This window comes from Ctenopharyngodon idella, chromosome 18, assembly GCF_019924925.1.
Source record: "Ctenopharyngodon idella isolate HZGC_01 chromosome 18, HZGC01, whole genome shotgun sequence".
Lineage (NCBI taxonomy): Eukaryota > Metazoa > Chordata > Actinopteri > Cypriniformes > Xenocyprididae > Ctenopharyngodon > Ctenopharyngodon idella.
The window spans coordinates 33,903,095-33,928,168 of NC_067237.1; the positions used below are offsets into that span (position 1 = coordinate 33,903,095).

General features: G+C 40.0%; 3 protein-coding genes and 1 pseudogene across 3 annotated transcripts; 2 read left to right on the forward strand and 2 right to left on the reverse strand.

Annotated features, from left to right (window-relative positions):
• Positions 1 to 7,764: 7,764 nt before the first annotated feature.
• Positions 7,765 to 9,338, reverse strand: LOC127500332 (extracellular calcium-sensing receptor-like). Its single transcript, XM_051871438.1, has one exon. It carries the CDS (start codon positions 9,063 to 9,065, stop codon positions 8,052 to 8,054), a length of 1,014 nt encoding a protein of 337 aa, XP_051727398.1. The 5' UTR covers positions 9,066 to 9,338; the 3' UTR covers positions 7,765 to 8,051.
• A 1,231-nt stretch (positions 9,339 to 10,569) lies between these two features.
• LOC127499588 (extracellular calcium-sensing receptor-like) lies at positions 10,570 to 12,515 on the reverse strand. Its single transcript, XM_051869981.1, has 2 exons — positions 12,339 to 12,515; positions 10,570 to 12,033 (listed from the first exon to the last, which is right to left on the reverse strand). The coding sequence occupies exons 1-2, from the start codon at positions 12,513 to 12,515 to the stop codon at positions 11,011 to 11,013; spliced, it is 1,200 nt and encodes a 399-aa protein (XP_051725941.1). The 3' UTR covers positions 10,570 to 11,010.
• A 579-nt stretch (positions 12,516 to 13,094) lies between these two features.
• On the forward strand, positions 13,095 to 20,363 carry LOC127500329 (proline-rich protein 36-like). The gene is made up of 2 exons (XM_051871435.1): positions 13,095 to 13,863; positions 14,770 to 20,363. Exon 2 carries the CDS (start codon positions 15,148 to 15,150, stop codon positions 16,282 to 16,284), a length of 1,137 nt encoding a protein of 378 aa, XP_051727395.1. The 5' UTR covers positions 13,095 to 13,863; positions 14,770 to 15,147; the 3' UTR covers positions 16,285 to 20,363.
• On the forward strand, positions 17,822 to 24,051 carry LOC127499589 (extracellular calcium-sensing receptor-like; annotated as a pseudogene).
• The last annotated feature ends 1,023 nt before the right edge of the window (positions 24,052 to 25,074 follow it).

The following is a 25,074-nucleotide window of genomic DNA, read 5'->3' on the forward strand; positions in this document are numbered from 1 at the left end:
AATAATGCTGTGATTCACACCTGAGAAGAAAAAGACCCGCATAATGACCCGCATAATGAGCCCTTTCAGTCAGGTAGGCTATGTGAAGAAACCCTCTGATAACAGGATCATATCAGCTGTATTAACGTAAATATAATGTCCACTCTTGACAAAAAAAACATGATTTTTGTGATCTCATGCATGCACATATTATTGCACATGTAATGAAAATGTTGTATAGGCCTATTATAGTTTAAATTACAGTACCAGTCAAAAGACTGGATGCATTACTATTATAATGTTTTTAAAAGAAGTCTCAAGTCTCTAACCAAATAATGGGTTTCTATTTTAATATACTTTGTTAATGTGCAGCTGACAAACTATACATCATTAAAAAGATCTAAAACTCAAGCTTCACATTCTGACCTCTGTTTTACTCTTATAGTGACCGTAATTTGTTAGTAGCCTATGCGTCAGGAGTTATGAATATGAAAAACGTCGTTACCTTTGACAAAACAACATCCATCAGGGCTTTTAGCTTAAAAGCATGCACATTTGGATAAATATTGATGGTTTCATATATGTTTATGTCAATTTTCTATACAGAGGAGTAATATTTGTTCAATATTTATTGTCATCAGCACTATGAGCGCTGGATACTGTGTTTTCAATTCATACTTGCAGCCGGAGGGCGCTCTGTGCACATTTAGTCCACAAATGACTCAGTGAAGAACAGGCATACGACATTCCAGGAACTAATGGAGGCTTCCAGAGATTGCTAACCATGGCTATAACATGCAGATAAACACTTTTGAAGATAATAAATACACGATTGCAACGATGTATACATGTATTGCCTTAGAATTTGCGTCTGAATAGAGCGCTCGCTCCGTGGGTGTGGCCGCATTAGCGGATAATGAGCTGACTCACGGACGTCTGACATGTGTCTCTTTTCATTCAGATTACATAAACAGAAAAATTTTGTTTTCGATTTGACTTACACAATTTAAAACCTGACATTTCAACGTTTCTTTAGACATAAGTCTCATTTTTTGTGATTAGTATTCACTAAGTTACAGTTCATTTTCTGAGAACTATCAGATTGGACTTCGTTCAGAGGGAGACGAAAGATCACGCATCATGTTTGTTTTCTTTATTTTGCAAAAAGCACAACATTTTGTTTTTACTCTGTACACAAATAAAAGAAGATATTTCACATATTAAAATGGTGTATAACTCTTAATTGTATGTGCAAAATTGACAGAGTATTTTGAGTCTCTTTCATACTGATAAAAAAAGCAAGGTGGTATCGCTGGCGTGACCAGCCGACCTCTGAGTGTTAAGGTAGACAGAGATAACCCTGCAGAGAACCACCCCTGCAAAAACTCCAGCACTGTACCAACTGGACAGTTAACTGGGTCTTGTTGACTGTTTCCGCACCAAGAATTGAAAAGTTATAATTTCAAAGCGTAGAGTTTCCTTGTGGAAGGGGCTCTGGATTGAAGGATGGTCTCTACAACCTCATTTGAAGGACCTGCATCTATGAGCTGGGCCCCCTCAGAGGCCAAGCTCACAATTTCCATAGTTCTGGACGTGGATGGAAGATTCCAGGTCCGAGAACCACACTCGGCCCAGCCAGAATGGGGCTATCAGCAACAGACTGACCCCGTCCCTGCGAACTCTTTCCAGAACTCCTGGGAGCAGAGTGATCGGGGGAAAAGCATACAGATGTAGCCTTGGCCACGTCTGAACCATAGCATCCAACCCCAGAGGGGCTGGCTGTGTCAGGTAAAACCAGAGCGGACAGTGAGTCATCTCTCGAGACGCAAAGAGATCCACTTCCGCCTGACCAAACTCCTCCCATAGAGACTTCACCACCTCGGGATGAAGCCTCTATTCCCCAGGCCTCAGCCCCTGCTTCGACAGGATGTCTGCCCCCTGATTAATTGACCCTGGGATGTACATAGCTCTCAATGATAGAAGCTTCCCCTGGGACCACAAGAGGATCTGATGTGCCGGTTTGCAAAGTAGGCGTGATCGCAGACTCCCTTGATGAATTTATATAGGCCACCACCAACGTATTGTCTGAACAAACCAGAACATGGTGACCCCTGAGGTCTGGAAGGAAGTGTTTCAGTGCGAGAAACACTGCCATCATCTCTAAACAATTTATATGCCAAGTGAGATGATGGTCCCTCCACAGACCTTATACTGAGCGGCCGTCCAGGATCGCTCCCCAACCCGTGAGAGAGGCATCCGTTGTTAGCACTAGGCGACGACAAGAAGCCCCCCACACTGGGCCTTGGGACAGGAACCAACGATCATTCCACATGTCCAAGGCACGAAGGCATCACCGCGTGACCTTGATCATGCGAAATGGGTTTCCCCTCGGGGAAAACCCTCTGGTCCTGAGCCACCACTTCAAAGGTCTTCTTGGTTTTCTTCGAATTGAGCCTTAACCCCAGTTTTTTCATGTGGTTGAGAACGGCATCTCGATGTCAAACCACCATCTGTTTGGACTGAGCCAGAATGAGCCAGTCGTCTATATAGTTCAATATGCGAATGCCCTGGAGTCGCAATGGAGCCAGAGCTGCATCCACGTATTTTGTGAACGTGTGGGGTGACAATGCTAGGCCGAATGGAAGAACCCGATATTAGAGACTGATTTGAGACATGATTTGCTTGAGTGTCAGCATCTTGAACTTTAGTTTGCTCACTGAACGTTTTAGTAGACGTAGATCTAAAATCGGACTTAACCCCCCCATCCTTCTTTGTAGTGTTGTCAAAAGTACCGGTACTTCGATACCAAGTCGGTACTGAAATTCTGAAAATGTGACGATACCAGCATTTCTGTTGTACCGGGAGTACCGAGTATATTCGGTACCCACTGATAGGGCTGTGGACATCGCAGCCATGGAAACATTTTGGCTCATGCTGAATGAGAGAGATACTTCATACATTTAAGCTTTGTCGGGTTTGTATTCTGTTTTGCGAATCATGATCTGGTCACCCGATTAGCAGAGAATTTAACAATATTCCATTAGTAATTCCACTGAACATGGAATCTCTGTTTCTTTTTTCCCAAATCTTCACTCACGCAAGGGAATAAACATTTCTTCCTTTGGTTCGCTTTTAATTAGGCCTATAATATTTGCATTCTTTACTGTGGTAAAGTAGAAAAAACCTTTTTGCTTGCACGTCAATTTCTATTTAACACAGTTTGTGCTTGTTATTAGACTTTATAAGGCGTGTCAAGTTTTTTTGTATAGCGCGTTTCACACACCGGTGATTTTTAGTTTTGCTTTCTCTGGCAGCGCAAAATCAAACATAGCCTGAATGTCTGAAGATAAAACTTGCTCTTCAGACGTTTTACAACAAGTGTCAGTTGCTTGTAACATCAAGAGATAACATGAAGATATTATTAAAGAGAAATGGTCTCTTCCCTGCTCGTGTCCCTCATCCCTCTCAAAGAGCAGAGCGGTAGGCTACATGACGCATCTTTGTGTGGAAATAAAAAACGAATGTTTTTTAGAATAATACTTCACTTTCTTATTATTTAGATTACCATTATTTACTGATATTTATTTCATAGTTTTACAGGCTGTAGTGTGTCGTTTCACTGAAGGAATAGCTAAAATAAACACACACGTCTGTTTCAAAATGGATGTTTGAGCGTTTGTTTAGGCCTATTTTTTTTTTTTTTATATTTCAAAATATATTTCATTGAGGTATATATACACACAAACATACACACACATGCTCCCAATATTTATATGATTACCATCATATTTAATATGTTTTTAAAAATAGGCTAGTTAAATAACAGTGAAATAGTTCCAACAGATTTTCCTGTGGTACTGAAATTGGTACCGAGAACCGTACATTTTGTAACCCTTTTCTATAGTCTGCAGGACCCATTGAGAGACATTTGGCAGAAGTTTCCACGCTGCCAGAAAATCTACTAAGGGAACCAGCTGCTCGAGGCTGGCCTCTGGATTTATTTGTGCAATTTTATCTTGTTATTTTATCTTAGTGCCCTGAAGCGGCAAACCGGCAAGAAACAACCGAGGTAACTGCTGAGAAATCCTCATGAGAGGATGCGAGGTCCCTGATGTCGCAGCGTCGAGGGAATGATCCCATAGCGTCAGTGACGCAGGATCATGTGCTCACTGGAAAACTCCGCACCCCGAAACACACGAGGTGGCGGGGTTGGCAGAAAGGCCTCCTGAGGGCACCGAAGGGAGACAGGCATCGTATAATGAGGTGTAATCCATTACCCCCCGGAGAGGACTGCCCCCAGAAGCCTGACACCCGTGGCGTCAGGACTTCTTCTTCGAAGCCTTCTTCAAGATAAGAATGGTCCTCAGATCAGCTCTACCTGAAGTCGGCTTTGGCTGAGAGTGCTGACCCGTTCCCTAAACTTTCTGAGGGGGAGCCCGGGTGGCGACACTCTGCTTTTGTTGTGTTCAATAAGAGGAGCTAGTTGACGGCTTTTGCTGCTACCGCCCAGCAGCAACAGAGACGTGAGGTCTGTAATGGAAGAAAATTTGAATATACTGCAGCTTGCTTCCTTGACTCTTGGAACCTCTCAACGACTGTTGTTGCAGCGTCGCCGAAGAGGCCTGCGGGGGAGATGTTGGCATCAAGGAGAAAACTCTTATCATGCTCCTTGATGCCAGACAGATTAAGCCACAGATGCCTCTCTGTGGCCACCATGGCTGCCATAGGCCGGCCGATGGATTTGGCCGTTTCCTTGGTATGCTTGCAACACTGACATCGTATGCAAGCATGACGCAGCCTGACCTGCTGCCGAATAAGCTTTGCCCACCAGCGCTGATGTGGTTCGAACTGGCTTGGTGGGCAGCGTCGGGGCTTTAAGGGACGATGCTGTTTCAGGCGAGAGATAACTGGCACGCATCCCATCGACCTTGGGCATCGCCCCATAACCATACGTTTTGCCTCCTAATATATTAGAGTAATTCGAAGTGGCAGGGAAATACACTCTGAGACCAGCTTATTCCATGACTTCGACACCTCAGTGTGGACGTCATGAAAAAATGGTAAGCCCCAGCACGGAGGTTGTGCACTAGAAGGGAGAAATCTTTCATCTAGCAGGCTTCTCTGACGAACTTCATGTGTCTCGGCTGGCCATTCAATGTTGAACTTGGCAACAGCATGAGTTGTAACCTCCATAAGCTCCTCATAAGCTGGGGTGTGGGGTGGCGAATCCTCCACAACCCCAGGATCCATGCTCACCACATCCAGTTCCTCAGAACCAGACAGGTGAAGCACAGGTGCTTTCCCAGGGATGGAAGAAACCGCAGTGCAGGCTTCCAAATCCCGAGAAAAAGCACTGGATCTAGAGGGTTATGGTGTGCATCCCCACCCGGAATGTAACGAGGGCAGGGAGGAACACAAGATTTAAACTATTTGCTCTCCATAATAGTGCTTGATGCAACAATAGGCAGACAACAATAAATAAGACAGTCACACAGATCGCTTACTACAGACACAGAAGCTGACACTGTTTAGTCTGGGTATACTTTATAGTTTCCTGGTCAATGACGTCACCCGCCTTTGACGTTCTGTCACTCCATTGGACTGTTTTTACACATGCTTCACGACACATTCACGCAGAGGCGTTCCCACAGCGTCAAAACTATGATGTAGCACAAGTTCCCATGAAAGGGAACTCTTACTTTTTAAGGGGGTAAAAACCCTAATGATTTTATCAGTCTGTTTGTACACCATGTAGTGTAACCATACAAGTTTAACCATTCAAAATTGCCTTTTCTGAGTCAATTTCTTTATAAAAACACCACTATGAATCAAACAACACACATTTTGTGAATACGCATACAATGTGCATCAGTAAGATAAATGAAAAATCTTATCTGTACTGATAAAGACAATGATCCTTGTTTAATTCAGTATACATAGAACAAACACAACTGAACACACAAACTGACGTGAAGATAAGTGTCTTTTTCCGCTTTAGAGTCCTTGATGCAATTGTCCAGATACAGAAAAATTGATAATTGATAATCCAGTTTGTGGCGTTATCCAAGGATCCACAAAGGAGCCATAAACCATATCAGGTTTCTCAACCAGGATTGTGATCATGGTTTGGAGTAGTAAGTCATGCCTCCAAATTAGTGATAGGCGATTTCGAAGCATGTATCAAACTGCCAAAGTCACATGATTTTAGTAAATGAGGCTTTGTTATGTCATGATGTTGCAAATTTTTTCAAAATTTAAATGGTTCACCACTGGGGGAGATCTCTGTGAAACCATGAATCATGCAGATTCACTGAGATCGCCACCCAGTGGTGAAATATTGAAGTGTCTATGGGTTTTACCTGATCTCTGATCAGTTTTATTCATTTTTGTAGACGTTTTAATTAACCATTACTATAATTTAAAGGAATAATAGTAGTTACCCTTTGACGTGTACGATCACACCGGTGTGATCAGTCTTGGCTGGCTCCAGGAGCGTACGATCACACCGGTGTGATTAGAACGTTCAGCGCCTCACGTGATCAACTGCCAAATTCAAATGTGCTTGCGCTTTGGCTGGCGCTAAACCAAAGACGGAAGCGCGGAGCGCTTTCATATATCACATATATGCAGTTTTCAACCAAATAATATTTATTTTAGGTTTCAGACATTTAAATATGCATGAGTACTAACAAAACAGTATATTTAGAGTTTGTATAATACACAATGATGTCTATAGAAGCGGAAGTAACAACCCTTTCCATTATAATTAGACAACACGTTTTCATATCAGATACACATTGTGAAAGCAACTTTAAAGTTTACTCTATTCTTCCCGAGTTCACCGACTCACTTACTTTCATGTATTTCGGGAGAAGTGGATGAATTCACGAGTTGTAAATCCAACAGATCCGATTCTCTGTGCGGCGCAAACTAACATGGCGGCACCCAACGCGATCGTTATAAAGGTGTTTAAACAGCAAAACACATCCACTTGCACATATTTGACAATTGGAATATCAGATATTTCATGCTATAGCTAACAAATTTGTGAATATTTTGAATAAAAAAGGAAAAATTAAGTAAAAGCAGATCAGCAGTCACAGCGCTGTGGTGTGTTATGTGACAAGCAATGACGTGTCACCATGGAAACAATAAAGTGATACGTTCTAAATAACGGTCGCCTTAAAAAATTCACGTTGGGGGGTCAGCCAGAATATTTTAAACTTACGTACGAAAGGGTTAATTGTCTCTTATTGGCCTGTTTAGGTGAGCCATCTATGAAACAAATCAAACAAGCCCTGACAATTGATAAAAGAACACATTACACAGAAACATGATATTTAATCTTATTAGATGATTAGTTAATGGCATTTGATAGATTTTACTTTCAATAAAACATTTTCAATGGGTTTGTAAAAGGTGTTTTTATGCATGTTTGGCATAACATTTTTGCTGCATTTATACTGTTCTGACCAGCAGGGGTCATCAATATGTGGTATTCCGAACGCTTCGAAACAGTGAATTATTTTGCGAAGCAATTGGTTCAATTGATTTTAAGCTTTGAAAAGCTTAGTTTCTCCCATCACTTCTGCTAACTACAGTAACAAGGCTGACTTCTACTGCCCACACCTGTTTATACCTGAGAGTGTTGCTCACTGGTGCCCTCTCAGGGTGGGTAATAGAATTACAGAGGATAAATTGCACGTAACTGACATTAAACTGTTACAGGGTGTTGCACTCAACAATGGCGGCTGATCTGAAAGCGTATGCGACAAAGATGGCAATATCCGAAATCCTTGTGGGTGTATTTTTTGTTCCCCATGAGGAAAACAGCTTACAAATCATACAGAGTGATTTCTTTTTTTTTTTTTAAATATAAAAATGCAGAAAGTTTTCTGTGATGGGTAGGTTTAAGAGAAGGTTTAGGGTTAGGAGTTAGAATATACAGTTTGTGAAGTAAACTAAATGTATAGTAAAATAAATACTAAATATATAGTACAACAAATAATATTGATTTTTCGTTCATTCTGTCACAAATGTGTCTGTAAATGGTGGAGCTAAATAATATAAAACTATTTCTTTTGTGTTTCTCTTCCCATTATTGCTTTTTTAGTGTTTCTCTCTGGATGTAGAAGAATGATGTAGCACTTTGGGGCAAATATGGCCACCAGTAATCCAAAACTTGAAGACAGAATGGCAAAACTCTCCACAGCCACTGCATATTTTCCTGGTGAGCTCACATATGTTGGAACAAATGCAATCCATACAGCACAGAAGATTAGCATGCTGAAAGTGATGAACTTTGCTTCATTAAAATTATCTGGAAGATTTCTCGCCAGGAAGGCTAAAAGGAAGCTTACTACTGCCAACAGTCCAATGTATCCTAGCAGCATAGAAAAACCAGCCACTGAGCCAATAGCACATTCATATACTATTTTAGAGCGGATATACTGGTTGTTTTTATGGGGTGTTGGAGAGGCAGTAGAGAGCCAGACTGCACATATCACAACTTGAAGGGCAGTTAAGACCAGAACTGTGCATCTTTGTTGAACTGCTCCAAACCATTTCATTGCTCCTTTGCCCTCTGGTCGAGATGACTTAAACACAGCTATTACCACTATAGTCTTAACCAGGATGCAGGAGATACACAGGACAAAGCTTATGCCAAACACAGCATGTCTTAACTGACACGTCCACAACTGTGGCTGACCAATGAACAGTAGCACACACAGGAAACACAGTTTGAGTGACACCAGAAGCAGAAAGCTGAGCTCTGAATTGTTGGCTCGTACTATGGGAGTGTTATGGTGATAAGCAAAGACAATCATCACAAGAGCACAGAAGCAGGTGCCAAGCAGAGATGCAGTGGTCAGAGAGATACCCAGAGGATCCTCATAAGACAGAAACTCTACTTCTTTGGGGACACATTGATTCCTATCTGGATTGGACCAGAACTCATCTGGACACAACATGCACTCAACAGCATCTGTAGGTAAGGAAAAAAACAACCAAAAACAAAAAACAGAAGGTAAGATTTTTAAGAGAAAATTAGGTAACACTTTACAATAAGGTTTATTTGTTAACATTAGTCAATGTATTAACCAACATGAACTTACAATGAGCAATTAATTTGTTACTGTATTTGTTAATCTTTTTCAATGTTAGGTAATAAAAATACAGCATTTCATTGGTTGTCCATGTTAGTTCACAGTGCATTAACTAATGTTAACAAATACAACTCTTGATTTTAAAGGGGGGGTCTAACGCTATTTCATGCATTCTGACTTATTTACACTGTTAAAGAGTTACATTCTCATGCTAAACATGGCCAAAGTTTCAAAACACGAGTTGGACGTATGACGGAGTATTTCTGTGGCAAATACACTAGTTCTGGTTTCGGACCAGGTTTCAGAGTGTTTTTTTTTTAGAGAATGGCCTTTTATCACGTAATAAAGGGTGTAATTCCTTGTATGGGCACTTCTCCCTGATAAGCGTGCACACACACATCACCAAGAGCAAGAGCATGCCCATCAACATGTTTCGTTCGGGTTACAAAAGCCAAGAGATTTTTCAACAATGGCTGTGTCCCAATTCAGTGGCTGCACCCTAAGAAGGCTGCATTTGAAGGCTGCATACATCATCGAGGCAGTCTCATTTAAGAAAAATAACCATTAGAATGCAAAGTAAGAAAGAAATCACAGTATTTTACACCTCACAGTGAATATCAGTCAATTTTATTACGGTTACTTTTCTTAAATAAGACATCCTTTATGACGTATGCAGCCTTCAAAATGCGACCTCCGGAGGATGCAGCCTCCGAAATGAGACACAGCTCCTGTCAATGAGACAAAACACCTGAGTGTTTTTGGTTGTGAGGGAGAGATGACCTTTTTCAGCTTCCCAAAGAACCCAGCGTTAAGGGAACAGTGGATGAAGTTTGTTTTTCCGGGGCAGCAACAGAGTTGTGCGTGTATGTTTGTTCCTGGAATTTCGGTGATGAATGCTTTGTAAACAAGTCCCAGTTTGTCGCTGGATTTGCTGATCACGGGTGGTGAGTAACTGCATCAAATGTCTGTGTTTAGTTGGCAATCGGCACACAAGTACATAAAATGTAAACAACACGAACGTTTTTGTTCCCTTTTTATGTATAATGATGTCACAGCTTGCAGATGATCTCTACGCAAAAGCTGCACACGCTCGTGACTCTTTAGCTCTGCCCACGGTAGGCACGCCTCCAGGAGCTCGGCTTTTTTTGGAAAGACTCGGTACAGCGTATCTATCTTTTATAAATATGATAAAACTAAAGACTTTTTGGAGATATGAAGGGTGCAATAGTACTCTACAGGTACTCAAGATTAACATGAGATTGGTAGAAACTGTGTGTGTTACCTACCCTTTAATGTATTAGTAAATGTTGAAACATCAACAAAGATTAATAAATGCTGTAGAAGTGCAGTTCAATATTAGTTCATGTCAACTAATGTAGTTAACTAATGTTTACTAATGAACCTTTTGTAAAATGTTACCGAAAATGACTACCAAATTATATTGAAATTTTGCCAGCAATCTCCTCGCCTGTTGTATTAGAAATCTCTCCATCTCCACATGGCAGACAGTCAAAACAGCAGACAGGATGGCCCTTCCTCGTGGCTCGTCTGGTTCCTGGGGGGCAGCTCTCACTGCACACAGACTGTGGGGGCTAAAAGAGTCATCATCTGTTATCCATCGTGTTTGTCATCACTTTTACATAATAACAAGCTTGGCTTTTACATTATTTTATTCTCATTTGTCTCATCTTAGCTTTGAATAGTATTTAGACTTTATATCTGCAAAAATTATGACATTTAACATTCAAAGTTAATTACTTTTTTTGTCTCAGAGTTCCAGTAAAATGCATCCTCATCCAGTGTAAGCATCATCCCTGATGTTGCCCCTTCATTTACTACACCGACCTTGTGGAGCCTTATTGACCCATCAGAGCTCGGCTGCCAGTTCAACACATCATAGATGGCCAGAGCATCTCCATTTTTATCAAATGACACATGATCCCCAAAGCCTGTGGTGAAGTTCACTTTTTGTAGGTAGTGAACCAGCTGTACAGTTTGTATATAGGACAGGTGTTATATTTTTATCTGAAATTTGAATTAATATAGAGCACATATTTTGCTTTTCCACATTCAGCTCATCTATATGTCTGGAGAAAATATGCACTATATCTATGGGTCTTACCTGCCAGGGTTTCAGATTTGTGTCAGCACAACTGTTCCCACTGAATGGTCCTCTGCCATCTTCACACTGCATCAGGTCATGAAGTGCATGTGCCAGGGCATAAACTGCTTTATACACATTATAAGATGCTCTCAACCCTGAAACATCAGTGTATGGTGAGTTTGTGGTACTCAGATCCTCCTGTCCTGTACAGACCTTTTTCACTTGCTCTCCTTCTGTCTCTTTATCCCCAGTTTCAAAACTGCACCCAAACATGTTCTCCCAGAAGACCCTCACTATATTATTTCTTTGATCATTGTTGGGACGAAGATGTAACAGAAAGTCATGAAGCCCCTTAATCTCCCCACGTCTGATGGCAATGCCCAGTGTGCCCCCCAGGAAGGGCAGGAAACGTGGTGTGCGAAACACAGGTGAAGTGGCCCAAGCTTCACTTGCAAACCATTGCCTGCTTGTCATGTTCTGCAATAAAGCTTCGTCCATCAAAGGTATCAGTAAGGATGAAGCAGAAAAAACAACCACCACTCTAGCTGTAGAGGCGTGAATCACTCCCATTATACGTTGGATATCTCTGGGGTTATTAACATGGGGCAGTATTTCAGAAAAAGCAACACAATGTCCAAACCGCTGCATTTCCTGCTGGAAGGACTGAGCAGCGTAGATACCGTAGTCATTATCACTGTAGAGAAGACCAACCCAGGTCCATCCAAAATGTCTCAAAATCTGAACCATAGCCCGCACCTGGAAGGCATCACTGGGGATTGTTCGGAAAAAAGAGGGGTACTTTTTCCTGTCACTCAAACAGGAGCAGGTGGCATAGTAGCTAATCTAATTAGAAATGAGGAGCAGAGACAAAAGACAGAGAAAGATGAACAAATGTTATCAGTTCTAAAGCCATTGTATTTACAAATAGATTTTTTTGTGAAGCAGGTTTGTGATATTTGCACACAATGTTCTGCTATTATGAATGAAAACATGACATAGTAGATAATCAAATATAAAAGTATAAAAAGACTTTTTTTTTAACAGAAAAAAAGTTTTAAATATCATACCATAGGCAGTCGAAACAGCCCCAGAACACTGGAAATTGCAATAGAATGAGTAGAACCTGGATCACCTATGATTCCAATCACCGGTGGTGGGCCATTGCAGTTGAGGTCAGAGAAGGTCTCCTCTGTCCCACTAACCAGAGCTGTGGCACCACGGAATGCCACTCCAAGCCTTAAACAGTTGTCGTAGATCTGGTAACCAAGTGTGATGTTAGGCAGCAGGTTGGGATTGTTATTAATCTCGTTGATGGCAAAAACCATTGTTAGTGCTTGCTGGAAGCTTGTCATATAGAAGCTAGAGAAGACAATACAAATAAAATTAGATTATTAACTGAAGTAATACTGACAGTAACATTAGAAAAAATAAAATAAAATACAAGATTAACTGAATTCCATAACAAAATGTCTGTGAGATCGGATTTTGGAATTCTAAATTTACAATTTTTTCATACAAAGTTATATATGCAGTGAATAATTTCAGCCTTGTAACCTTGTCATGTAACATGATATCAGTTTCTTAAACTAAGTCACCATTGACAATGTATATGTAGTTATAAAAAATAGCATTCCATTTTCCAATTATTGCCTTTAAGTGTGCTTCAGTTGGTGTGGTCAAGACTCACAGCTCACAGTGTGGTTGTTTTGGCTCCGTTCTAAAGCTCAGCTCTGGGAATGCTTTAAGGTACTGAACCTCAAACAAACCACCAATGAGAAGGTCTCCATCCTGGTACATCCCATTCAGCCTGAAGTGTCCCTGGAGCTGACAGATACCTGAGCTGGCCATTATGGCTACAGAGATAGAGTTACAAGACAGGAACAAATAAATATGCAGAATTGACCACATCCCTCACCCTTTATCTCGCTATGTACTCTTCCCTCAGCTCACTGATTTATCATAAAGATTGTGTGTGGCACTTATATATGTATAGCAGGCGGTGCCATTGGCCTCTCTGGAAATGAGGACGTCATTTTTGTCATTGTGGGGCCCTCCACCATGTATGACAATCAAAACAAAGCAAAGAAAAAAAATTTATTAACAATATTGTTTTCTAATTATTATTTGTATGTATCTTGTATGTATCAAAGACAACATTTGGCTCCTTTAAACCAAAACATCAAATGGTCTCAAGATTAATAATCAAAAACATGATTAACAATAACAAATACAGATTTTTATTCACAAAATGGCATTCACAAAAAAAAAAAAAAAATATATATATATAAATACACAAGTAAATTCACAAATGAATTTAATGTTTTAAAATTAACTATATATGTGTTTGTTGAAAAGTGTATTTGTGAAGAATACCTTTGCAATTGTGAATCTTGTTTTGCAAATTTGAATTGAATTGAATTTGTGAATCACATTTTGTGAATATTTTCAATTTATATTCATGAATTCATGATGAATCTGTCTCCATATAAATTCTTGACAAATATTACTAAAGTAGCTGACTTGGTTGACTTCTTGAGACCGCAGGAAACTCAGTTTGATCTCTAACCTCTTTCTCTTTTTCCTTTCAGATTCTTTTGGGATGAGGACATTAAAGTCATCATAATTAAGTCCTTATTTACTGTAATTAATCACTTTTCCTTTGGAAAAAGTACAGTAAGCGATTATTATCATTATTTATTTTTTTTTTTTTGTAATAGACTATTGAACAATTTTATATAAAAACAATAGTGGATTTAACATCAAAATTGAACGTCTGATGTTAAAATTTATGTTTTTAATTTAACATTCTCCCTTTAAATACTTTGGTCAGTCCATGAGTGCAATTTATTATTATTTATTTTAAATAATTAAAAAAGCTGGTTGAAATTGATATGGGATTTAGAAAGTAATTTGTAATAAGTGATGCATAACTTTTTAGAGAGAGTTAGTACAGTAATCTAATTACACTGTTGAAGAATTAGTAGCTAGTAATTAATTACTTTTTTAGAGTAACTTGCCCAACACTGCCCACATATCACTGCATGAAAAAGGCTAAATCTGGTAATATCTGGCAATATTAAACTGCCGTGTAACTTCAGGTTCGCTGGATGTATGTCGAAAATACTTGAGCCAAATTACACAAAAGGTATTGGTTACTGATGTAACCCTCGTTCCATGATGGAGGGAACGGAGACATTATGTTGACTGACGAATGTCATCTAACTTGGGAGCCCCAATCACCTCTGAGTTTTAGAAAAATGGCCAATGGAATTGGCAAGCAGAATTTGCATGCAGCTACTCCCCGTAAATATGGGTATATAAGATAGCAGCACTCATTGTTACATGTTCACTGTTATCTTCCTTTAGTTTGACCCAGTTTTCCCCATTCTGTTTAATTAGTCATTTCTTTCACCTGTGTCTAGTTAATTATCTTAGTTCCCTTTGTTTGTCACGTGTATATATACCCTGTGTTTTCCTCCACTCCTTGTCCGTTCTCGTAAATGTTGCTGTGTTTCGTGTGATCCTGCCTGTTTTGTCATTAAATACTATTCTCTTTCATCCTTGTTCCTTGCTACACAGACGTAACATAAGAGAAGAACGGACCGATACAGTTTTGCAGCGTTTTCTTTTCTTTTTGTTTTTTTTCCCTTCCTGTCACTATGGACCCAGCAGTAACCCTCCTATGCCTGGAGCAGAGGGACCGCTCCCTGGAAGCACACACAAACACACTTTCCCGACCGCTCGCTCTGTGTGTTTTACCATTCCAGCCTAAGCGAGTGGTCTCGGGCACGCCTCCCAGGGAGCAGTCCTCGGAAGGATTTCGCCGCATTCGTGGAGTGAGTGCTGGTGAATAACAGCTCGCCATTCACCATCGGCCCTGCGGAGGAGGACTTCGCCACCAGCCCCACTCCACTGCCAGAGACCAACTTACCACCACCAGCGAGCGACGCAACAGAGATGTTGTTAGAGCCCACCGCAGACTGTGGAGACCAGCCACCTGTGAGAGACGAACCCGTACCGAGGATAAGGACGGAGCCTTTCATCGCCTTGGAGCCCGGACCACTGACAGTGTCTGACCAGGTGCGTGAGCCGGCAACACCAGTCGTCGCTAAGGGAGTGATTGTGGAGATCAAGGGCTGGGAGGAAAGCCCCGCCCACACCACCACCGCAGTAGATGTGAGTTTGTTGAGCTCTGGCCATTATTTAGAAGAACTGAAGGATTTGTCTGAGGCTGATCTAATAGACTTTTTTGGAGAGGTGTTTCCCAACTCCCCAGTATCTCCAGCGCCCCCTATATCTCCAGAGTCTCCTGTTTCTCCAGCGCCTGTTTCTCCAGTGTCCCTTTTGTTTCCTGAGTCCCTGCCCAGCCTCTCTCTCCCGCCTCCTCGTCCAACCAGTTCCTCAGCCCCACCATCGCTGCTGTCCTTCAGCCCTTCATCTTCATTATGCCAGATCCCTACGGTCTTCTGTCCACCAGCTCCATCTCACACAGAGGGTGCCGTGTCTCCACCTCAAGCCTCTGTGCCCCCTGCTCCACCTCGGACAGTCGACACTCCGGTTCCACCGTGGCTCCTCCCTCCCTCGGCTTCTCCAGCCTCCCTTGTCTTTCCGGCTCCGCCTTGGTCAGTCGTCCGCCTGCCTGCACCTATGGCTCCGTCTGGCTCCCCCTTCCCTCCAGATCCGCCTACATCCTCGGTCCCACTGGCTCAACCTCTGTCCTCTGGACGTCCGTCTTCACCTCAGATGCTCGTCGCCATGGCTCCACCTCGGTCTCCTGTACCATCGGCTGCGTGTGGGCTCTTCGGCTCATCGGCTACATCAGGGTCTCCATCGCTAGCTACGTCTCCGTTGGTCGTCCCCAGGGTATTGTCTGCCAACGCGTCGACACCACCACGGCTCCTCCCACCTGCGACTCCACCCTGGGGCCTCGTCATGGTTGGTCTCTGGACCAACATCTGGCTCCTCCTGCTCCGGGTTTCCTCTTGGCTCCTCCCACCCTCCACTCCCCCATGGACTATTTCTTTGGACTGTGTTTTGTTTTGCCTGCCCCTCTTCTCCTCGCCCTCCTCCAGAGCAACCACTGAACTGTGTTAATGACTCAAGTGTTACTACATCCTTCATAAGGAACTACTTATTATTTGGATCAGTATTCTAAAGTGAAAAACATGATAACTCCCTAGTAATACAATGAAGTCATTGTAAGCTTTTGAGGTTAAGGTTTTGTATAGTAGTTCAAGTACTATGGTTTACCATGATCTTCACTTCAGAATTAGTAATTTATTATGCATTATTCACATTAATTTTGAATCTGTATATAAATAGTAGTTACTGATTGGCCAACAGTGAACTACCATATTCAACTGAGTGGTGTTACTTACTAATTTGTTAATCAGAGTTTCTTGAGTAACACTTTATTTTACAGTGCCCTTGTTACAAATTTTAAAAAGAGGTGCTCTACCAACAGAAGAGGAGGTGCAACCAAAAAATCAAAATGCATATGAATTGAACAAAGGTACAACACTGACTCTTACAACGCTCTAATCTTTATTCATTAAAAAACAAATTAAAAAAGATGTTTAATTAATAAAGATTAGAGTTTGTAAGAGTGAGTGTTGCACCTTGTTCAGTTCATATACAGTGTCCTTGTTACACGTTACATGCAGTTACTATAGTAATAACTATACGTAAATCTACAAAAACTTAATCCTAACCATAACACTATACTAAGGTAGTTAATTAATATTACTCAGTACTTAAATGTATAATTACACTGTAACAAGGTCACCTTAAAATAAAGTATAACCATTTCGTTAGTTAGTAGTTACTACATTGTTAATGTAGTGAACAGCAGATGTGATGGCACCAGAGCTTCACAACAGACATCCTTTTGTCCCACTTTGATTAATACAAAAGAGTGTGATAGGACCATCAACGACAGCTAAAGGACTATTGTAATTAGGACTGCCAAAGGTGGAGGGCAGGAAAGATGACATCAACGGCCTATTGATCACAGGCTAATCTCATCATGAGTTGCCTTTGTTCACCTCAGCCCTCCATGCCTGAGTCCAAGGTATGAATGGCCATGGACTCCTAGGGCTGCCAAACCGGTTCTGGCTAGAGCACAGCAAGAAGAAATGCTCCAAAAAAAAGACAATTTCTATACATATTGGCTTGAAACCACAAAAATGGACAGGAATACTGTAAGGAACATGTCCTATACATCATTTTACTCATCGAGGAAACTGTGCACACACAGTGGAAACCCCACCTGGAATAAAAGCCAATGCAACTGCTCCCACTGAGACAGAAGTGTGATACCTCAACCAATTCACATCAAGTTTGGACTCTACGAGTTCAGAACACTGCTACAAGGACTTTGAGAAAGGTCTGAAAAAGAAATAAAGCATTTCCAAGGTTCTAAAGACATTGTTTTATTTAACTGTGTATTTTGGGACAATACAACAAGTTTCACAGGATGAAAGGTGGGCATGTTAAGAGACGGACACCTGGAATGCTGTGACCCAATCACATCACCACATCAAGAAAGGTGGGGATTTGTAATCCCCTCCCCAACAGGAAGGAATAAAAGCTTCCCCAATTGAACAAACCCTCGTTCTGAGTTTCTAACCTGATGAGGAAAGAACAACAGCACGACCAAGGTGAGACTCTTGCGAGTAAACCTTTCACCGCACGGATCTTCAAGCAGCCCAAGTGCTTCTGCAGAGGACTTTGACTCCCGACCTGCATAACTCAAGTACCTCCACCCTACAGAAGATCCTACGGACTGACCACCATCTGACCTACAGTTCTCTGGATTACACAAAGACCTCCAGCACTCAGTGCAGCTCTGCAGCTGTTGGAAGGCAATCCAGTCTCCCACTGCACACGGAAGGATTCCAGTGGACGTTTCTCATTCCCGGACTGATCACCCAGCCAAGTGAAACGTAAATATAAGCTAACCAAACCTTTTCCCAAAGGCCTTGGCATTAGGTTGTTGCTAAATGAGATTGCTATTTGTGTAGAGACTGTTTATCTAGGGTCAGCGTACACAGATAGATACATTAGACACGTTATCTGTATTCATAGTAAATGCTTATTTACTATTTTTAATACCAGCATCCAGAAAGACCACAATTGACTCCCTCATAGACTGCTAATTACCCATTCATTGCTTCGTCCAATCCGTTGCTCATCTACTTGGCATTCAGTTTTGTTAACATCCATTTGTGTTGTAGTTTGTAGTTTATGTTTGATTACTGATTCAATTTTCTTAGTAGTTTAGTCATTTTCCTTCGTAGTATTTAGTGAGTGTGATATTTTACTCTTGTACATATTTTTGTTAATAAATTCATTTTATTGCAAACAGTGTCATTCTTGTGTTGATAATCAGAGGCTCTACAAGCTCGCCCGAATCTCACTAAATCCTTCAGATTGGTCAGATGATAAACTTCCTCCAATTTATAAAATTCTAATTCAGTCAACAATCTTTCATCATTGTTCGTTATTGTCAAGGTGAGAATCCTGACTGGTGCCCCAAAATATTGGAAGGAATCATCTGACTCAATATTAATATTAATACAAAATATTAATATTAATATTCAAGACCATAAATAACTACATTTGTGGTGCCCTCATGTGAGGCTAATCCAAAATCACTACAACATCAAGTCTGGACTCTACGAGTGACCTACAGTTCTCTAGATTACACAAAGACCCCAGCACTCAGTGCAGCTCTGCAACTGTTGGAAAGCAATCCAGTCTCTCCTACTGCAAACGGGAGGATATCAGTGGAAGACGTTTCCTATCGCCGGACTGATCACCCGACCAAGTAAAACGTAAATATAAGCTAACCAAACCTTTTCCCAAAGGCCTTGGCATTAGGTTGTTGCTATATGAGATTGCTATTTGTGTAGAGACTGTTTATCTAGAGTCAGCGTATACAGATAGATGCATCAGACACGTTATCTGTATTCATAGTAAATGCTTATTTACTGTTTCATACCAGCATCCAGAAAGACCACAAATGACTCCCCATAGACTGCTAATTACCCATTCATTGCTTCATCCAATCCGTTGCTCATCTACATGGCATTCATTTTGTTAACGTCCATTTGTGTTGTAGTTTGTAGTTTCTGTTTGATTATTGATTCAATTTTCCTTAGTACTTTAGTCATTTTCCTTAGTAGTTTAGTCATTTTCCTAGTATTTTGTGAGTGTGATATTTTACTCTTGTATATCTTTTTGTTAATAAATTCATTTTTATTGCAAACTGTGTCATTCTTGTGTTGATAATCAGAGGCTCTACAAGCTCGCCCGAATCTCACTAAATCGTTCAGATTAGTTAGATGACAAGCTTCCTCCAATTTATAAAATTCTAATTCAGTCATCTTCTGTGATTGTTCTTTATTGTCAAGGTAAAATTCCTTGACTGGTGCCCCGAAATATTGGAAGGAATCATCTGACTCAATATTAATATTAATACAAAATATTAATATTAATATTTAAGACCATAATAAACATTTGTGGTGCCCTCGTGTGAGGCTAATCCAAAATCACTACATTAATATTGCACTACTCATTTGTTTCCTGTGTAGTTGTTCATTAAAGTGTTATCGCTCCTTGCTGTACACGTGTGTTTTGGAGGCATTGTAGATTGCTCTGAAGGAAGGGTGAGATCTTATGCTTTCAAGGCAAGCTCACTATTGCTAGCCTCTCCAAAAATTACCTACCCTGCTTTTAAATTATAAATTTGATGCGAGTATATTCATATTATGTGATCATAGCCTTCAAATAACTCCTTTGTTGTATTCAAAATCAGTGGATTTTCAATAGTCTTTTTAATTATTTTGAATATCATCAAAATTTGGAAAATATCTATATATTACTTTTAGCTATACTGCCCAGGTGTAATAACTAGTAAACACCATGAAATATGCATATGGTAATCAAAGAATTTAATATAGAACAAACTTCATAGTTGAACTAGTATTACCATCTGATAGCATCACTGTACCATCAATGAAATTAAAATGTATTAAACATACTTAATAAAAACAGGAAAACGTGGTTTTATTAGAAAGCTTTCATCAGGGTTTTATGTCATCGTTTTTGCTGTGTAGCCTAACGTTAGGGATACAAAAAATTAATCGAGCACATATTTCTGTTTTCCTTGTTGTTTGGCGCATATTTTGAAGTTTTGAAAACTGTGTCCCTATAATTGTTTATTTTGCAGCATCGTGACTTTCACAAGAATGACTGGAATAAAATTCAGATGTAGCTAACTGCAAGTTTTAATAAAGATTTGAAAATGTTTTCTGACGTTGTTTTGTGTTCACTCTTGTCAGTTTTCACTTGGGTCATGCTGACACAACACATTTAGGCTAATTTGGGCATTAGGCTATCTAAATGATTTGACTAATATTTACACTAAAAGCTATTTTTTCAATTAATTATTTTTTATTATTTATGTATTTATTTTTTGTGGACTGATGCTTTGATGAAAAACTGTTTTCTGCAGAGCTGCTATATAGTCAAACTGAACTAATTTAACAATGGAACTCCGGGGACTTCAAAAGAGTCACCCTTGTTCACCCCATGTGGGTTAATGGCCAGGTGGTCACAGACACCGGCCAAAACTCCAATACACATCACACACACATACAGACACCCACAAACAAGCATGGAGACTGTATTTACATGTATCCTCAAAATATGACTATGCCAAAGTGTACACGTTATTGTATTCAAGTGTGCATAAATGTATCCATATTATATAAGCTTAGCTATGACTGTAGTTGTGTTAGTTGTACTCTAAACGGTATATTCAAGTATAAAACTGTATCTCTCCCTTAATGTCTTTGCCACCTAACATGTTTAGTTTAGTTTTAAACCTCTCGGAATGTTCTAATTAACAATGTATGTTACATTACTGTAAAATGCATTTTACTATTTTTAATAGTACTTTGAAGAAAATGTACTCAGATCTGACACCCTCATATACTATGCAAATTAGGTCGTAAATGGAGACAAAGAAAAAGTTTGCCCACCAAAATTGCACCCTCGCCATTGGCTGGCGCATCCAAGGAGGCGTTTTGGTTTGTTTGACAATGACACGCAATGACACAAGTTTTTCTTTTGTTAAGCCTTCTTCATCCGTCGCCCGAAGCCTTCACTCTTCATCACCTAGGAGACGGACTCTTTCTTCTTTATTTTCCGGTTATCTTAATCAAGTTAAAACCTTGTTTGAAAATCCCGCCGAAGAACCCTTCCTCGGGAAAAGGACCAATCGCTCCAGATTGCATGCACTGAAACTCCTGCAGAAAGACGAAGTAACCACAGCACCTAAACCTATGCAAGTATAGAACCATTCCTTTTGAAGCGTTTTAAGCTCCATCTGTAAGTTGAGTTTCCTTGCTGGCTCTCAAAGATTTTAACTATTTGTAATTTTGCCATTTCTTTGATCACCTCTGTTTTCTTGACTTTACTTTCGTTTTATTCTATGTATGTTCTTTTGTTGTATTTTAGTCATATATTCGTAGTTCGTATCAATTAAATACATTATATTCATGCTCGATTGTTTCTGTTGCTCATTCAGAAAATCAAGTCACTTCTACGTTTCGATTTTACAAACTGCTTTACGCTTTAATGCTAGAATAGGAAATTATTTCTTGTGGCCAGAGGAATAATCTCCTTTTATAATAGTCGATAAGGAAAACTGATAGTTTGCTGGACAAACTAGACCAGTCTTTCTAAATTAACTATTAAACTAGAACTAATCCTGAACCATATATGTAATTAATTATAATTCATTGTAATTAATTCACAATATATGTGCGTAATTCCCTTTTTGGTCGATTTATATTATAATTGATCATAACGTGTCATAATTTGAGCTAATTAATTAATTAATTCATTGTAATTCGTTACAACATATAACCCTTGTTCTGTCTAAAAGCTGTACAACTGGTTCACTACCTACAGAAAGTGAACTTCACTACAAGCTTTGGGGATCATGTGTCATTTGATGAGAATGGAGATGCTTTGGCCGTCTATGATGTGATAAACTGGCAGCCTGAGCTCTGATGGATCAATAAGTATTTACTCAGTCGGTGTAGTAAATGAAGGGCCGGAAACAGGCATGGTGCTCAGACTGGAGGAGGATGCAATATATTGGAACTTTGAGACAAAAAAAGTAATTAACTTTGCATGTTAATGATATCCTTTTTGCAGATACAGTCTAAATTTTAATCAAAGCTATAAAACAAATGAGAATATTTTAATGAAATGGCCAAGCTTGTCATTATATAAAAGACATATAACTGATGATGTCCCTTTTAGCCCCCACAGTCCGTGTGCAGTGAGAGCTGCCCACCAGGAACCATACGTGACACACGTAAGGGCCTTCCTGCCTGCTGTTTTGACTGCCTGCCATGCGGAGATGGAGAGATTTCTAATCCAACAGGTGAGCAGATTATTGTTGGCAAAATTTGAATGTAAACTTTTACATTCTCACCTTCTCTCATATTCTCACCTACAGGTGTTATTGAGTGCACAGTGTGCCCAGATGAGTTCTGGTCCAATACAGATAAGGATCAGTGGGTCCCCAAAGAAGTTGAGTTTCTGTCTTATGAGGATCCTCTGGGCATCTCTCTGATCACTGCTTCCCTGCTTGGCACCTCCTTCTGCACTCTTGTGATGGTCATCTTTACTCATCACCATAAAACTCCCATTGTACGTGCCAACAATTCAGAGCTCAGCTTCTTGCTGCTGTTGTCACTCAAACTGTACTGTGTGTACTGCTGTTCATTGGCCAGCCACAGTTGTGGACGTATCAATTAAGGCATGCTGTGTTTGGCATAAGCTTTGTCCTGTGCATTTCCAGCATCCTGGTCAAGACTATGTGTCACAATAGGTTGCAGCAAAAGATGAGATGCAGGATCTAAGCGCAAGCAGTATGATGTTTATTTTAACAGAGAACTCCGAACACAAAAACACAGAAAAGAACAACCAGGTAAATGCAACATGAACTGACAAAGACAGACTGAAACACAGCTTAAATACACAGAACAAACAAAGGAATAAACTAGACACACCTGAACCTAACTAACTCAATAAGTAACCATAGCAACCAACAGGGGGAGAACGGAGGAATACAGGACTAACTAACTAAACACAGCTGAACTCAAACACTAATCAAATAGGAACCATGACAACAAACAAGTGGCAGGAAACTAAGAACAAAGAACATGTGATTAATGAAAAACAAACTCTAGACATGAACAACTAAACAGAATAAAACTCAAATGTTACACTATGGTGGTAATAGCTGTGTTTAAGTCATCTCGACCAGAAGGAAAAGGCACAACAAAATGGTTTGGAACAGTTCAACAAAGATGCACAGTCCTGATCCTAACAGCTATCCAGTTTGTGATATGTGCAGTCTGGCTATCAACTGCCTCTCCAACACCCCATAAAAATAACCATAATATACACTCCATATTAGTCTATGAATGTACTATTGGCTCAGTGGCTGGTTTTTCTATGCTGCTGGGATACATTGGACTGTTGGCAGCAGTAAGCTTCATGTTAGCCTTCCTGGCGAGAAATCTTCCAGATAATTTTAATGAAGGAAAGTTCATCACTTTTAGCATGTTGATCTTCTGTGCTGTGTGGATTGCATTTGTTCAAGCAAATGTGAGCTCACCAGGGAAATATGCAGTGGCTATGGAAGTTTTTGCCATTTTAGCTTCTAGTTTTGGATTACTGGCAGCCATATTTGCACCAAAGTGCTGTATCATACTTTTACATCCAGAGAGAAATATTAAAAAAGCCATCATGGGAAGAGAAACACAAAATAAATAGTTTTGCTTTATTGTGATGTAAAATTAAAAACTCATATTTAAAACCATTTTATTGTTTTGGTTATATTATTTTATTTACTTAACACATTTTACTGCCATATACCATCAACACTTCTCTCTGCTGCTCTCTGGTGCAGTGTTAATTTTGACAGCAAATTTTGATTTAGTTTTAGTCATAGTCTTTTGACTAAAATGCCATTTAGTTTTAGTCATATTTTAGTTACTGGAAATTGTTTTAGTTTTAGTCTAGTTTTAGTCAACAGTTGGTACACTTTTTGCTTTTTCCGTTACCACACCAAAACTAGGGACTGAAAAGAAGTGATTTTTCATATGATATTTCCTTTACTTGTCTACTAAAATATTAGTAATTATTAACATCAATAAGTAGGTCATACAGGTGCTGGTCATATAATTAGAATATCATCAAAAAGTTGATTTATTTCACTCATTTCATTCAAAAAGTGAAACTTGTATATTATATTCATTCATTACACACATACTGATATATTTCAAATGTTTATTTCTTTTAATTTTGATGATTATAAATGACAACTAAGGAAAATCCCAAATTCAGTATCTCAGAAAATTAGAATATTGTGAAAAGGTTCAATATTGAAGACACCTGGTGCCACACTCTAATAAGCTAATTAACTCAAAACACCTGCAAAGGCCTTTAAATGGTCTCTCAGTCTAGTTCTGTAGGCTACACAATCATGGGGAAGACTGCTGACTTGACAATTGTCCAAAAGACGACCATTGACACCTTGCACAAGGAGGGCAAGACACAAAAGGTCATTGCAAAAGAGGCTGGCTGTTCACAGAGCTCTGTGTCCAAGCACATTAATAGAGAGGCGAAGGGAAGGAAAAGATGTGGTAGAAAAAAGTGTACAAGCAATAGGGATAACCGCACCCTGGAGAGGATTGTGAAACAAAACCCATTCAAAAATGTGGGGGAGATTCACAAAGAGTGGACTGCAGCTGGAGTCAGTGCTTCAAGAACCACTACGCACAGACATATGCAAGA

Excerpts from the sequence above, each read along its gene's own strand:
- LOC127499588 (XM_051869981.1), bottom strand. The coding sequence starts at position 12,515 with ATGGTTTTTGCCATCAACGAGATTAATAACAATCCCAACCTGCTGCCT. Across the intron at positions 12,034-12,338 it reads ACTGCAATGGCCCACCACCG|ATTAGCTACTATGCCACCTG; the intron begins GTGATTGGAATC and ends ATTTCTAATTAG.
- LOC127500332 (XM_051871438.1), bottom strand. The coding sequence starts at position 9,065 with ATGTTAACAAATAAACCTTATTGTAAAGTGTTACCTAATTTTCTCTTA.
- LOC127500329 (XM_051871435.1), top strand. The coding sequence starts at position 15,148 with ATGTTGTTAGAGCCCACCGCAGACTGTGGAGACCAGCCACCTGTGAGA.